The 13817-nt window shown below is 37.4% G+C and overlaps 1 protein-coding gene across 4 annotated transcripts; it reads right to left on the reverse strand.

Moving 5' to 3' along the window:
* Nucleotides 1–371: 371 nt before the first annotated feature.
* gdpd3a (glycerophosphodiester phosphodiesterase domain containing 3a) lies at nt 372–12754 on the reverse strand. 4 transcript variants are annotated; one of them, XM_017452849.3, is made up of 12 exons: nt 12656–12754; nt 11127–11169; nt 10862–11048; nt 7078–7120; nt 6765–6900; nt 3984–4029; nt 3712–3830; nt 3423–3512; nt 2819–2952; nt 1661–1720; nt 1457–1508; nt 372–1311 (listed from the first exon to the last, which is right to left on the reverse strand). In XM_017452849.3, exons 3-12 carry the CDS (start codon nt 10998–11000, stop codon nt 1183–1185), a joined length of 948 nt encoding a protein of 315 aa, XP_017308338.1. In that variant the 5' UTR covers nt 11001–11048; nt 11127–11169; nt 12656–12754; the 3' UTR covers nt 372–1182. The 4 variants fall into 4 exon arrangements, with proteins under 4 accessions (XP_017308338.1, XP_017308343.1, XP_017308329.1 ...); XM_017452854.3 differs by lacking the exon at nt 12656–12754 and adding an exon at nt 11521–11539; XM_017452840.3 differs by lacking the exon at nt 12656–12754 and having other exon boundaries at nt 11127–11489.
* Nucleotides 12755–13817: the final 1063 nt, after the last annotated feature.

Raw genomic sequence — 13817 nt, forward strand, 5'->3', positions numbered from 1 at the left:
TCCTCTGTTTCCTGTAATGATAAATGTACTAACTGTTACAAAACCCTGACACTGGAGACTCCTTCCATAAATTTTAAATAAACATTCCCTTACAGAAAACGTCACCATATCAACAGTTATACATTTTCTTATTCTGTCTATTATTCAGCATAAATTATATAGATCATCTGCTACACAATTATCTGTGAATGAACCATTACTATAGAATAACATCATCAATAATATCAACAATAACAATCATTACTATAGAATAACATATTAGACAGAGTGTGTTAATGTAAACTTGTTTTTAGAATTCCAGCCAGAGCTACAGTTAGAGCTGCTGTTATAGAAAATTACTGAACAGCTCCAGATTCAAGAATTGAACAGCGTTGTGGTATAAATCGATTTATTTGACAGTGATCATACAGTTAAATGTTATGACATCAAACTTATCAGATATAATGTCATGAAAATATGAAATCATTTTCATTAAAGAAAATTATAAAAAATAATCTACAATTGAAAACATTGTTTTGTTGCTGTTTGTTGCTGTAATTGAGTGCCTCTCTGAACAACAGTATGCTGAGTTGATTAGAAATGTCGTCTCTGTTTCGAAATGTGACACTGATTTGAAGTTCAAGATCAAGTCCAGGTTGAAGTTCAAGTGGCTTTGTTGTCATTTCAACCATATACAGCTGGTACAGTACACAGTGAAACGAAACAACGTTCCTCCAGGACCATGGTGCTACATAAAACAACACACCAATCACATGACACGACACAGAACAGAACTAAATAAGATCTACACTATGTATTTCTGAGAGAATTGCAAAATCCAGGAATGACAAACTATTCTTGAGAACAAGTAGCCATATGATTTGTTTTATTGCTTTGGACACTATTATATATTCCTCAGAACCTGATGTTCTCACAGAGATGATGAAATCTGTAATCTGGAGCAAATCCAAAAAAAAGAGTAAAATCCAGAAACAGGGAAGTCAGTAGGCCATTCAAAACAATATTCTCATTCTAAAATGATATATTACTCATTATCAATTTTAACAAATGTTTACAATCATTTAAAATAATCTTCCCTGCTGTGTATTACTATATTATTATTATTATTATTATTATTATTATTATTATTATTATTATTATTATTATTATTATTATTATGCAGTGTAACATTCAACTCGTCCTTCATGTGGCCTGTCTGTGCCTCCTAATGTAGTCTGATAAGAGAGTAGGATAATCAGTCATGACTCCCGTTGCTCCCGCTGCAAAAGCAGCCTCAATGTCCCGTTCTTCATTACAAACAAACAGATGGATCTGAATGACACAAAAAGAAAGAAAGAGAAAAAGACAGAGAAAAAAATGCTGAAATATAACTCTGGCATGTGTAAGCTGTAAACTGTTCTCCAAATTAGATTTCATCTGTAATCGAAGACACAAAATGAAATTGGTGAATCTCTACCTGAATTCCTCGGTCTTTAAGATGCTGAAACAAGCTTTTCCTCAAGGTTAGCCTATACCACAAATGAAACAAACAATTATTCAGTAGTACAAATCTTGCATGAATACAAAAGAGTCTGATGCTGTTTTTTGTTATAGCGTTTAATCTTCTACTTTTGTAGTTTGCACTGTTTCGAAAGTGCAAAACGGTTTCATTTTTACATACTTTTGAATTAGTGAGATGACAAATCTGTTCCTCAGAATGCCAGGCTCAGGGATGTAAGTCCTAAAGGAAAATTCAACTTGATAAATGATTAAAGCCTACTGCATTGTACAAATACTGTAATGCATGACATGGCAAGAGATATTGTACAGTCTAGAGCAGTGGTTTTCAAAGTGGGGGCCGCCAGGGGGCGCCCGGGGGGCCTCAAGAGTTTTGGTCGGAGCCACCAAGCCCATCCCTCCCACTAGTGTGTTTCCTCTTTCTCACTCTCAGACAACCACACACACACACACACACACACACACACACACACACACACACACACACAATCAACTCCTAATGTAATGTAATGTAAAGATGTAAGAGGTAATTATTAATAAAAAAAAAAGGGGGGGGATATATTCAGAAGTCTGTATTTTTAATGTGTTTTAAAGATATCCTACAAAAGGGGGGCCTTGGTCAAATGTTAATGCCATTTGGGGGGCCTTGCCCTGGAAAAGTTTGGGAACCCCTGGTCTAGGGACACCACGTATACATTTAAAAATACACAATAAACACTTTACATATACACTGATCAGCCAGAACAAGCCAGGTCTGACCGATCGAGGCATGGACTCTACAAGACCTCTGAAGGTGTGCTGTGATATCTGCTATCAAGACGTTAGCAGCAGATCCTTTCGTCCAGCACATCCCACGGATGCTTGATCAGATTGAGATCTGAGGAACTCCTTGTCATGTTCCTCAAACCATTCCTGAACAATTTTTGCAGTGCAGCAGGGCGCATTATCCTGCTAAAAGAGGCCACTGCCATAAGGGAATATTGTTGCCATGAAGACGTGTACTTGGTCTGCAACAATGTTTAGGTAGGTGGTATGCGTCAAAGCAACGCCCACATGAATGCCAGGACCCAAGGTTTCCCAGCAGAACATTTCCCAGAGCATCACACTGCCTCCGCCGGCTTGCTTTCTTTCAGAATGAACTGTCCACTTACTGCCTGATATATCCCACCACTTGACAGGTGCCATTACACAGAGATAATCAATATTATTCACGTTACCCATGAGTGGTTTTAATCTTATGGCTGATCAGTGTATATGAACACTAAATAACTAACGAGTTAAAAGAGTAGAAAAACGAACTTGAGAAATAAAACACACATACGTGTTGATGACTTGGGGCAGGTAGTACTGCAGGAAGCTTTCTCCCAATGCGACAAAGGGCAGAAGGCCTGTGTAGTAAAGCAGGAGCAGCTGTAGGCCACGCATTTCCGTGAACATGTAAGGCATAGTGGAATTCTAGCACAACACAGACAGGGAGAGCACAACAGAGGACAAGGGTGAGACAGTCAGAAAAACAGGGAACAAAAGAAAAAAGTAAAAATCTTCAGAAATCTTCTAACCAATGTCTCAATTCTCAGTGTAATGTGATTGTCAGTGATTTTGGTGGTCAGTTTGCTGAAGCTAGCAGTTTTAAACACTTGTCTTTTCACATTTCTGTGCCTCCAAAACATGCCACCTAGGCTCGAATATTTAATTACTTTTGCAAAAGGCATTTTCTGAATTGAATGTTAATGATATACGGGTGGAGATTCCCCCTTGTCCTGATTGGGTGGATGTTGTTGGTCCACATCATTTGTGTTATCCTCCTACTGTATTTACAGAGTGTGGGGCACCACAGTGTTATGAAGTAACGCACTCACTCGCACACACACACACACACACACACACACACACACACACACACACACACACACACACACACACACCACTTTACGACATTCCTTCATGATAGACGACTCCACAGATGCCCAAACTGTGACGTCCTCTCGGTTATACTTCTTCACAAGAGCAGATACCTGAGAGAAAAAAAAAACAAGAAGAGCAAGAGAACATGAGACAGAGTGAGATGTTGTGTGGCATACAACTGCACAAAAGAAGGTGTAAAATGGGGGTTTCATACATAGCAAACCAGATAACTTGGGCGGAGCATCTATGTTCAAGTTGGAATGAGCCCCTTAAGACAAACTGCAATCCAGCTGTAGAATGAGCTCTTACCTTTTCAATCAGATCCCTGTTGTGCTCTTTCACCTCGACGTTCACAGGCATCCTAGGAAACTTGCGGAAAACGTCTTCTAACAGGACAAACTTTCTGTCTGAGCCAGTGCTGTAGTGACCTGCAGTGTGTGTTAGAAATGACTTATAAATATATAATACATACTGATTTTGTGATTGTGTGTGTGTGTGTGTGTGTGTGTGTGTGTGTGTGTGTGTGTGTGTGTGTGTGTGTATGTGTGTGTGTGTGTGTGCGTGTGTGTTTGGATACCCACCTGTGTAAAATGTAACCTCAAGTTGTTCCTTATATAGTGGTAGCTCCTGAACAACAAAAATTAGAAATGAAATTAGCCATCATGAAAATATTTGTTATTTTATTGTATTTATTATATATACACAGTATTCTATTGGCGATAATCTGCCTCTTCGATCTTTCTCATCACAGAAACAGAAAGAAATATCTGTCTAGCTGCGCTTTCTTTTGTTATGCTGTACCCTTTTGAGGTGAATGATGATCTGTATTCCTCGAGGTTACTTTACTTAGTTTTTATGTATTATTATTATTATTATTATTATTAGTAGTAGTAGTAGTAGTAGTATTACTAGTGTGCATTACTATTATTATTTGTAAGTCTTATATGTCTATGAGATTATTTGTGGTTTGACTGACTGTTTGGGGAAAAATATCCTGAGAACTAGTACTGAAGAGTTAAGCTAAGAGCTATTTTTAATTAATGATAACCAAAAGTACAAAAGTAAATAAATTAATAAGTTGAAATAAATTTTTTAAAACTACAGATGAACAAAATTGGGTATATTGTTTTGAAAATGAGAATAACATAAAATGCAAGTGTGAATTTGTTGCACGGCAACAATGACGAGTTCTAGTTTATAATAACATACTGTATATAATTATTTTAACCTCATTCAAGTATTCACTTGTTTTATTGGGTGCTTAAAAAAAAGATTTAATTACATAAAAAAGGGATTCTAGTTAAATGTATTCTTTGCAAATAAATACCCATTTTACAGAAACATGAAAATAAGTATGCAATATTTACTGTACGTAAGTATATGATGACTCCACGTTTACTTTTCTCACATTCAGACAAATGCATATTTTACTCATTCTAAATTTGAGTAAAATAAAACATTTGTAAATCAGAATTCAATTTTAAAAACAAAAATATCTTCCCCATTTCAATTCTATTCAGTATTATTGGTTATAAAATCCAAATAAAGCTGTAACACTACAAAAAAAGGAAAAGTTCAAAGGGGGTGAAAACTTATGCAAGGCGCTTTATATGTCCTCCTTATGAACAAAGGAAGCATAACATAGTCAGCGTGTACAGTGCCCTTCATTAATACTGGCACCTTTGGTAAATATGAGCAAAGAAGGTTGTGAAAAATTGTCTTTATTGTTGAACCTTTTGATCTTTTGTTAAAAAAAATAACAAAAATACTCTGCTCTCATGAATATCAAATAACTGCAAACATAACACAGGTTTATCAAAAAACAACTTTGTTATATATACGTGTGCAACAATTATTGACACCCTTTTAGTCAATAATTTGTGCTACCTCCCTTTGCCAAGAGAACAGCTCTGAGTCTTCTCCTATAATGCCTGATGAGGCTGGAGAATACAAGGGATCTGAGACCGTTCCTCCATACAGAATCTCTCCAGATCCTTCAAATTCCAAGGTCCACGCTGGTGGACTCTCCTCTTCAGTTCACCCCACAGGTTTTCTATGGGTTTCAGGTCAGGAGACTGGGATGGCCATGGCAGGACCTTGATTTTGTGGTCAGTAAACCATTTTTGTGTTGATTTTGATGTATGTTTTGGATCATTGTCCTGCTGGAAGATCCAACCACGGCCCATTTGAAGCTTTCTGGCAGAGGCAGTCAGAGTCCATGATGCCATGTATCCTAACAAAATGTCCAGGTCCTCTGGCAGAAAAACAGTCCCAAAATATTAAAGAGCCACCACCATATTTAACCGTGGGCATGAGGTACTTTTCCTTACGGCTACCTCTCTGTGTGCACCAAAACCACCTCTGGTGTTTATGGAGAAAAAGCTCTATTTTGGTTTCATCTGACCATAGAACCCAATCCTATATGAACTTCCAGTACTGTCTGGCAAACTGAAGACACTCGAGTTTGTTTTTGTATGAGAGTAGAGGCTTTTTTCTTGAAACCCTTCCAAACAACTTGTGGTGATGTAGGTGACGTCAGATTGTAGTTTTGGAGACTTTCTGACCCCAAGACGCATCTAACTTCTGCAATTCTCCAGCTGTGATCCTTGGAGATTTTTTGGCCACTCGAACCATCCTCTTCACAGTGTGATGAGACAATATAGATACACATCCAATTCCAGGTTGATTCATAACATTTCCAGCTGATTGGAACTTCTTAATTATTGCCCTGATGGTGGAAATGGGCATTTTCAATGCTTGTGCTATTTTCTTATAGCCACTTCCCATTTTGTGAAACTCAACAACCTTTTGTCGCACATCACATCTATATTCCTTGGTCTTACCCACTGTTATGAATGACTAAGGGCATTTGGACTATGTGTTGCCTCGTATTTGTACCCCTGTGAAACAGGAAGACATGGTTGAAAATTTCCTGTTACTAGTCACCCAGGTGAACTAAACAATAAAAATAAATAAATTTATATATATATATATATATATATATATATATATATATATATATATATATATATATATATATATATATATATTTATTTTTTTTTCTCATATGAATTCATAGAGGTGCCAATAATTATTGCACACCTATATGTAACAAAGATATTTTTTGGATACACCTGTGTTTTGTTTGAAATAGTTTGATATCCATGAGAGCACAGTATTTTTGTGAATGTTTTGAACAAAAGCTTAAACAATAAAGACAATTTTCACAGCCTTCTTGGCTCATATTTACCAAGGGTGCCAATATTACCGGAGGGCACTGTACATACAGTACATGCTTAGTCAAGAGTAGGCACTTAATAGAATAATAGAAGTTACTTTAATTTGAACTCTTATCCTCTGACCTCTAAGTTTAGATCTGAGATGTTGGCATCTAGCCCAGTCTGCCGCAGGAGGTTCTCATCATGCGATACGATCACGTGACCATCTTGAGTAAGGTGACAGTCCAGCTCGAGCATCTCAGTGCCAACCTCCACAGCGCTGAGGGAGATGAGGGAATTTGTGAGACATCAGTAATGAATAACAGGCGGAGGTGTTTGATGTAGCATGATTATAACGAGGGGTGTAAGAAGAACAATAAATAATAGAGTCCCGCCATAAGAAGTGGCTAGGCAAAGTGAGTTTATGTGACCTGATCTGAGATCAGTCATCACTCACTGTGTGAAGGCCTCCATGGTGCTTTCGATTCTCTCCCCAGAACCTGGAAACAAAGCACTGATTCAGAGATACATGCCGGGTGTACGGGGTGGAAAAGCCTTTTAAAAATGTACATTCCAAATATTTAAAAACTCATAAGCCTCAGTACGCCCAAAATACATCATTTTATACGGTATGACTATTTACAGCATAGGTTCATGTGAGCAATGATGTACTGATTATATTCTGTCAGTTGGGCATTTTTTCACAGTTCAGAAAATGTTTATATAAACTAATTTGCCAGTTTTTGGCCCATTGTACTGACTATTATTAACCACATGATGAATGTTGTAAATTCATAATGACCATAAGTATTGACTGTTAATGACTGTAACCCAGATCTGCCATGAACGCTGTCATATATATATATATATATATATATACACACACACACGCTCAATCCATTTTCTACTATGACGAGGTTGAAGAAAACCAGCGTTTTTTAATCTCTGTCTAATTATCATTACCATTAAATTTATTCATAAAGTGTTAGAATTGACACTTAGTTGAATAGCTGAATAAGTGTTATTTTTTGTCTATTTTACTCCAATAATTTAAGGGGTTGTCGAGTAATATCAGAGCGCAATGGTCAATCATTCCAGAGTCATATATTGATTGGTCATGTGCCATTTTTACTGAGGAAATAAAAAGAAGACGACTCTTTAGTCGTAGCAGCAATGTTAAAATGCAGAGCTCATATGTGAAATACTTACATACTAGTCGTATACAAGTTGTATACGTACTAGTATACAAATTGTCAGGTCTGTGCTACGCCCCATGTGTCAGCCCCTCTCTACACATTCATATCACTCAATTCAGCATTAAATTTATTTGTGATGTCATACTCCACAGTAGTGGTTGACGTATTAGATGAAAGTAAATACTCAGGGATTTAAGAATTTACAGTATTTCTTAAGTATTTCTTTTTTACATAGCCTAGTAGGTTTACATGTCATAATTTTGTTGTGGCAGTTGTATACAGTTATTTTATTATCAAATAACCTTTGGTTGTGCTGTCCATTTTGTCTCTGTAACAATGTCATTGTGGAGAGGTGTGAAATTTCGCCCAGCAGGAGGCTCACACGTCTCCCCTTTCTCATTGCCCTGCTCACTAGCAGCTAAACACAAAGTCATGATACTCTACACACAGAAACCCAACAGTGTCCTGAGTTATCTTGTAACAGACTTGCGGTGATAAAACAATTCATTTGTTAATACTGATTGAAAATGTCTGATAAGTCAATTTCCATTACGCTGGCAGAATGGAATGCAGTGTAGTGTGAGAAAGGGTTAATGGTGGTTTCTTCACATCACAGCAGGTACACTGGCATGATGATGTCAGTGTATGGTGCTGGTACAGGTGTATCATGTGCAGCAGCAATGTTTTTGTTGTTGTTGTTGTTTTCTTTTTAAAAAAAACCTCAATGTCTCCATAGGGTTGAGGAACCATCAGCCAACGAAACATACTGAACGGTGGTGCTTTGGTGAAAATCACTGATGACATCCTAGAGGAGGAGTAAAGATATTCTACATAGGAAAAATTAGCTTTCGGTTCTAACTGTACACATACAAGGTGTCTAATAAAGTAGCCTGATACACCCATACCACAATACCATATGAGTATCACCATATGTTCTTAAGAAAATAATCCACAAAACAGATAATACCAAGGCAGTGGTGGTCTTATGGTGGTCCCTTTGGATTGGCAGAGAGGGGGGTTATATATTGTACATAGCAACAGATGCACTACAGTCAGTAACTGACTTGCAAAAGGAGCAATAAGTGTAGATACAAGGAACGATAGGGTTAATTCTGTGAACTGTACACCTGTTATATCAAGTCATTCTTTTATTCTGATAAGAGAGTAGCACAGTCAGTCATAAAATCCATAACCCGATTGTGCAAACACAGCCTCAGTATCCTGTTCTTCATATGATCACAGGGTAAACATATTTCATAGGGGAGCGGTTTTCAGTCTCAGCTCTAACACTCCCATGTATTACATTCTGGCTTCTACCCCCCGGACCCAGCTAACAATCGGTGTATGATAATTCCTTAATGTCTACTGTAAAAAGCACTATGCAAATAATGTGAATAAAGTGAATTGAATTGCATGTCTCTGTATACAGGCTTTAAGGAAGTTTGCGTTCCTTCTGCTGCTGGTTCTGGGCTAATTACTGAACTCTGAGCAGAGCAAATCCATCGCATTCCGTCATGCTACTATCGTTTGTCTGTGTAAATGAAATAAGGTGAGGACAAAGTAAAAGCAGGTGAAACTCCAGACAAAATGTACCCATGTGAGACTTCAGAGAACAAACATATACCAGTAGGACTTTCACCAGAAACAGTGGTATGGTCACATATTGTAAAACAGCTATCATGCATCAGATCTTTTATTAGTTTATTTATTTTGATAAATCTTTGTTCAACGTAATTATTTGTGCGCCACGGCTCTCAAAGTTGGGTCAGTATGGTCTGGGGGCCTTCAATTTGACAATTCACTAATTAATTAATTAATTAATTTTAAAAAACAATGTAAGGATAATGATGCTCACCATCAATGACTAAGGTTGAAGTTGTTGTCGTTAGTACATATCTTGGTAAATGGTGCACTTATATAGCGCTTTTATCGAAAGCTGTTTACACTGTCTCATTCACACACACACACGCACACACACGCACACACACTCACACACACTCACACACACTCACACACACTCACACACACTCACACACACTCACACACCAATGGGAGCAGAGCTGCCATGCAAGGCGCTAACTTGCCATCGGGAGCAACTTGGGGTTCAGTGTCTTGCCCAAGGACACGTCGGCATGTGGAGTCATGTGGGCCGGGAATCGAACCACCAACCCTACAATTAGTGAACAACCCGCTCTACTACCTGATCCACAGCCGCCCCATCTTAAGCTTCGTTGGTTGGTCACGTAAATTGAAGGCGCTTAACCACTATTGTGTTTTTCATAGAAAATCCAATCCAATTTTCTACATGAGCATAAAGTCATCTTGCAAGGTTTCAGGTATATGGGTGGAATATCCAGGAATATATCTATTTTTAAAAACCTCGAATGACTCCTGTAATTAAATATGACTAAATGTGAAATGTGAACACCTTTCCTTAATGTGTGCAATATTTCAGTTTTTGGATTGTGTTCATAAAAATAAATCTGCGCTGCTATCATAGGTAAAAACATTTTATTTTTATTTTTTACAAAATCGTACAAGTTTTCTCATGAAAAACTGAGATGTTATATGTCCTATTCACTATATATTGCATTTTTCCCCCCCAAGGATTGTCATTTTTTTATTGATGAAACTATTCAAATTCCACAATGCCCTGTGACGAGTATTATCCAAACGATGAACCCTAAGTCTTATGCATTGTGTTTGGTTTCATTTATGTGCACATTTATAAGAACGACAGCGAGCTACAGTACAATAGCACCATACCTTCAGACTTCTTACAAATCCAAAGAGAAGGTGAATCATTTTGGGGAGTCATTTCTATAAATTCACATGTTTGTTTTATGACTGTTCTCCTGAGGTCTTATACAGGCCAGAATGTCTTGTGTAATACAGTGTACTGTAAATCATTTCCTTCATGTGTACAAGTGAGACCATTAACTTTAATCACAAACTCTGTTCCTTATAATAATTGCCTGTGTACAGGGACAGGGATTAATGATTTGCACACACTGTAATGGACCGGGAATGTGAGAGAGACCTTACCTCCTCTGTGCGAGATGTGCGTGCAGTGGAAGGCTGTCTGTTTTTTCTTGTGCAGTATGTGTGGATTCTTCAGCAGGTAGCGGGATGCTAAGGCGTACCCCCCTACTGCTGGGAGCAGGTAATACATGAAACTGGACATAATTTCCACAGGCTGTCAATCCCAAGGAATCTGGAGAGTGGCAAGTCACTGCAGGAAAAGAATTCAGCAGTTAAAGCCAGCCTAGGCTGATTTGTATTTGGCATTAAGAAGGTATTTCCAGATTACCTGATTCTGATTTATCCTTTGTGTGTCCACTTGTTGCTTTATCCTTATGGGAGGAGAATGCAGAGAGAGAAAGAGAGAGATGGTTTTGATACCGTTCCCACAGACTTTGCTCGCTCTATTTCACTGCTGACCTGTTTGCTGTCTTTATGTATACCTTTCCTTTCCCCCCACCTTTCCCCTCCTGCAGTGATTAAGCCCAGAACTAGTCAAACCTGACCGAGCAGGCAAAAGACTGAAAAAAAGGTGAAACTGCAGTCACTCCTTCTAAACAGACCATAAAACCTAAATGTTGCAACAATTCCCCTCCTTTCCAGTCATGCTCTCTCTGGAAGTGCATCTGTGGTTAGTATAACACTTTGTGGTTAGTCAATGATGACCAGCAGCTCTTTCATACCTTCTGTTGTCCCTCCTTTCCTGCAATTGTGTGTGTGTGTGTGTGTGTGTGTGTGTGTGTGTGTGTGTGTGTGTGCGTGTGTGTATACATGCAGGTTTGTAAAAGAAAGAATGCTGTCATTGTTCATGTTTCATTGCTTGTGTCTGAGTGTTTGTCCATTTGTCAGAATTGCATGTGTGAAGTTCAAATAAAACTGATAATAAAGTAATGACTGAACTGTCTTCTTCTTCTGAGCTGTTGATTTGGTTCCCAAGTTCTTCTTGATGTTGACCGAATTTCATTTTATAGTCAGGTGTCTACTCCATGATAAATCCAGGACAAAAGTGGGGTTGGGGTTAGGGTTAACAGAGAAAAGAGACTATATATATATATATATATATATATATATATATATATATATATATATATATATATATATATATATATATAGAGAGAGAGAGAGAGAGAGAGAGAGAGAGATAAAGATAGATAGATAGATAGATAGATAGATAGATAGAGAGACACACACACAAAAAAAACAAAAAAAAATTATTTGAAAATCTAAAAGAGCTCAACGTTTTTCTGGTGTGTGTGTGTGTGTGTGTGTGTGTGTGTGTGTGTGTGTGTGTGTGTGTGTGCGCGCACATATGGATATTTGACAAAGGTTGGGCACAGGGAGAATGTAAACTGTATCACACACACACAAAAACTCCTTTGTGATCTTTTAGTTTTTCATATAAATACTTTATAATTTGAAGGAGAAAGAACACGTAAAAGAAGATGACTTATGTGAGGGCCCAACTCTCAACATGTTCTAATACTTCTGCATATTGTCATGGGCACATTTGTTCTTCACTATTGGCTGAAACATGCAAACACACACACACACACACACACACCATTTCTAAAGTGAAACTTCTGTCTGTCAGCAGATGTTTTCTATCGTGTGGATTTGTATAGAAAAGCTGACAGGCAACATATACAGAAACACAAACACACACACACACACACACACACACACACACACACACACAGAGAGCTAACTAACTTATCTATGCATAGTTACCTAAGCAAATACGTTAATGTTAGTTAGCTAGCTAACTAACTAACATATCTTTTGCTACAAACATAACAGAAACATAAGACACTAACTAACTTATCAGTGTTGGCTTTCATTCATCTGTAGCAGCTGGCAGGGTCCTGCTGGTCTAAATTAGGCTACTAGTTTGTTTATAGTTTGAGAAATAGAACCAGCAAAATCGGAGTAAAACACTGGAATAAAGTTGGTTTGACATTCAATATTCGCAGAAATGCGGAAATTAAGGGACCGTCTCTAAAGTTACATACGCCATTGTTAAACACGTTTCTAACTTCAATAGCATTTGAAGGGAATATAGTCATATAACCAACTGTAAAGTGTTCATCTAGGTGTCAGCTATAATGCACACCTCTTAGATTTTTGATATTTTTGAACACTTTACAGTTGGTTGTGTGACTGTAAGTAATTCCCTTCAAATGCTATTGAGCTTTAAATAATGGTATATTTCGTGTATGGGCCCATTCTGTAGTGAAATACATGGCAATATGTATATATGATTTAATAGCTTATTTTGTTAAATATCACAAATCTAAAAGGTGTGAGTCATACCTGACACCTAGATGAACATTGTCCAGTTGTTTGTTTGACTGTACATCATTCCTTTCAAATGCTAGGGAGCTTTAAATAATGGTATATTTAGTGTATGAGCCCATGCAGTAATAAAATACATGTCAAATTTAAATGTGATTTAATAGCTCCGTTTAATAAATATCAAAAATCTAAAAGGTGTGCGTCATACTTGACACCTATTTGAACACTTTACAGTTGGTTTTGTGACTGTACATCATTCCCTTCAAATGCTATTGAGCTTTAAATTATGGTATATTTATTATTTATTATGGGCCCCATTCTGTAGTGAAATACATGGCGATATTTACATATGATTTAATAGTTTATTTTGTTAAATATCACAAATCTAAGAGGTGTGCATCATAGCTGACACCTAGTTAAACACTTTACAGTTGGTTATATGACTGTAAGTCATTCCCTTCAAATGCTATTGAAGTTAGAATCGTGTTTAACAATGTTGTATGTAACTTTAGAGACGGTCCCTTAATTTCGACATATCCGCAAATATCGAACGTCAAACCAACTTTATTCCAGGTATTTACATTTTGAGAAATAGAACCAGAAAAATCAGTGAAAAACAAAAAGTGCTTCAACTTTATTTTGTTATGCCTATATTTGATTCAGGACCTTGCTCCACCTCCTGTCCTGT

This window comes from Ictalurus punctatus, chromosome 2 (assembly GCF_001660625.3).
Source record: "Ictalurus punctatus breed USDA103 chromosome 2, Coco_2.0, whole genome shotgun sequence".
In the NCBI taxonomy this organism is placed as follows: Eukaryota; Metazoa; Chordata; class Actinopteri; order Siluriformes; family Ictaluridae; genus Ictalurus; species Ictalurus punctatus.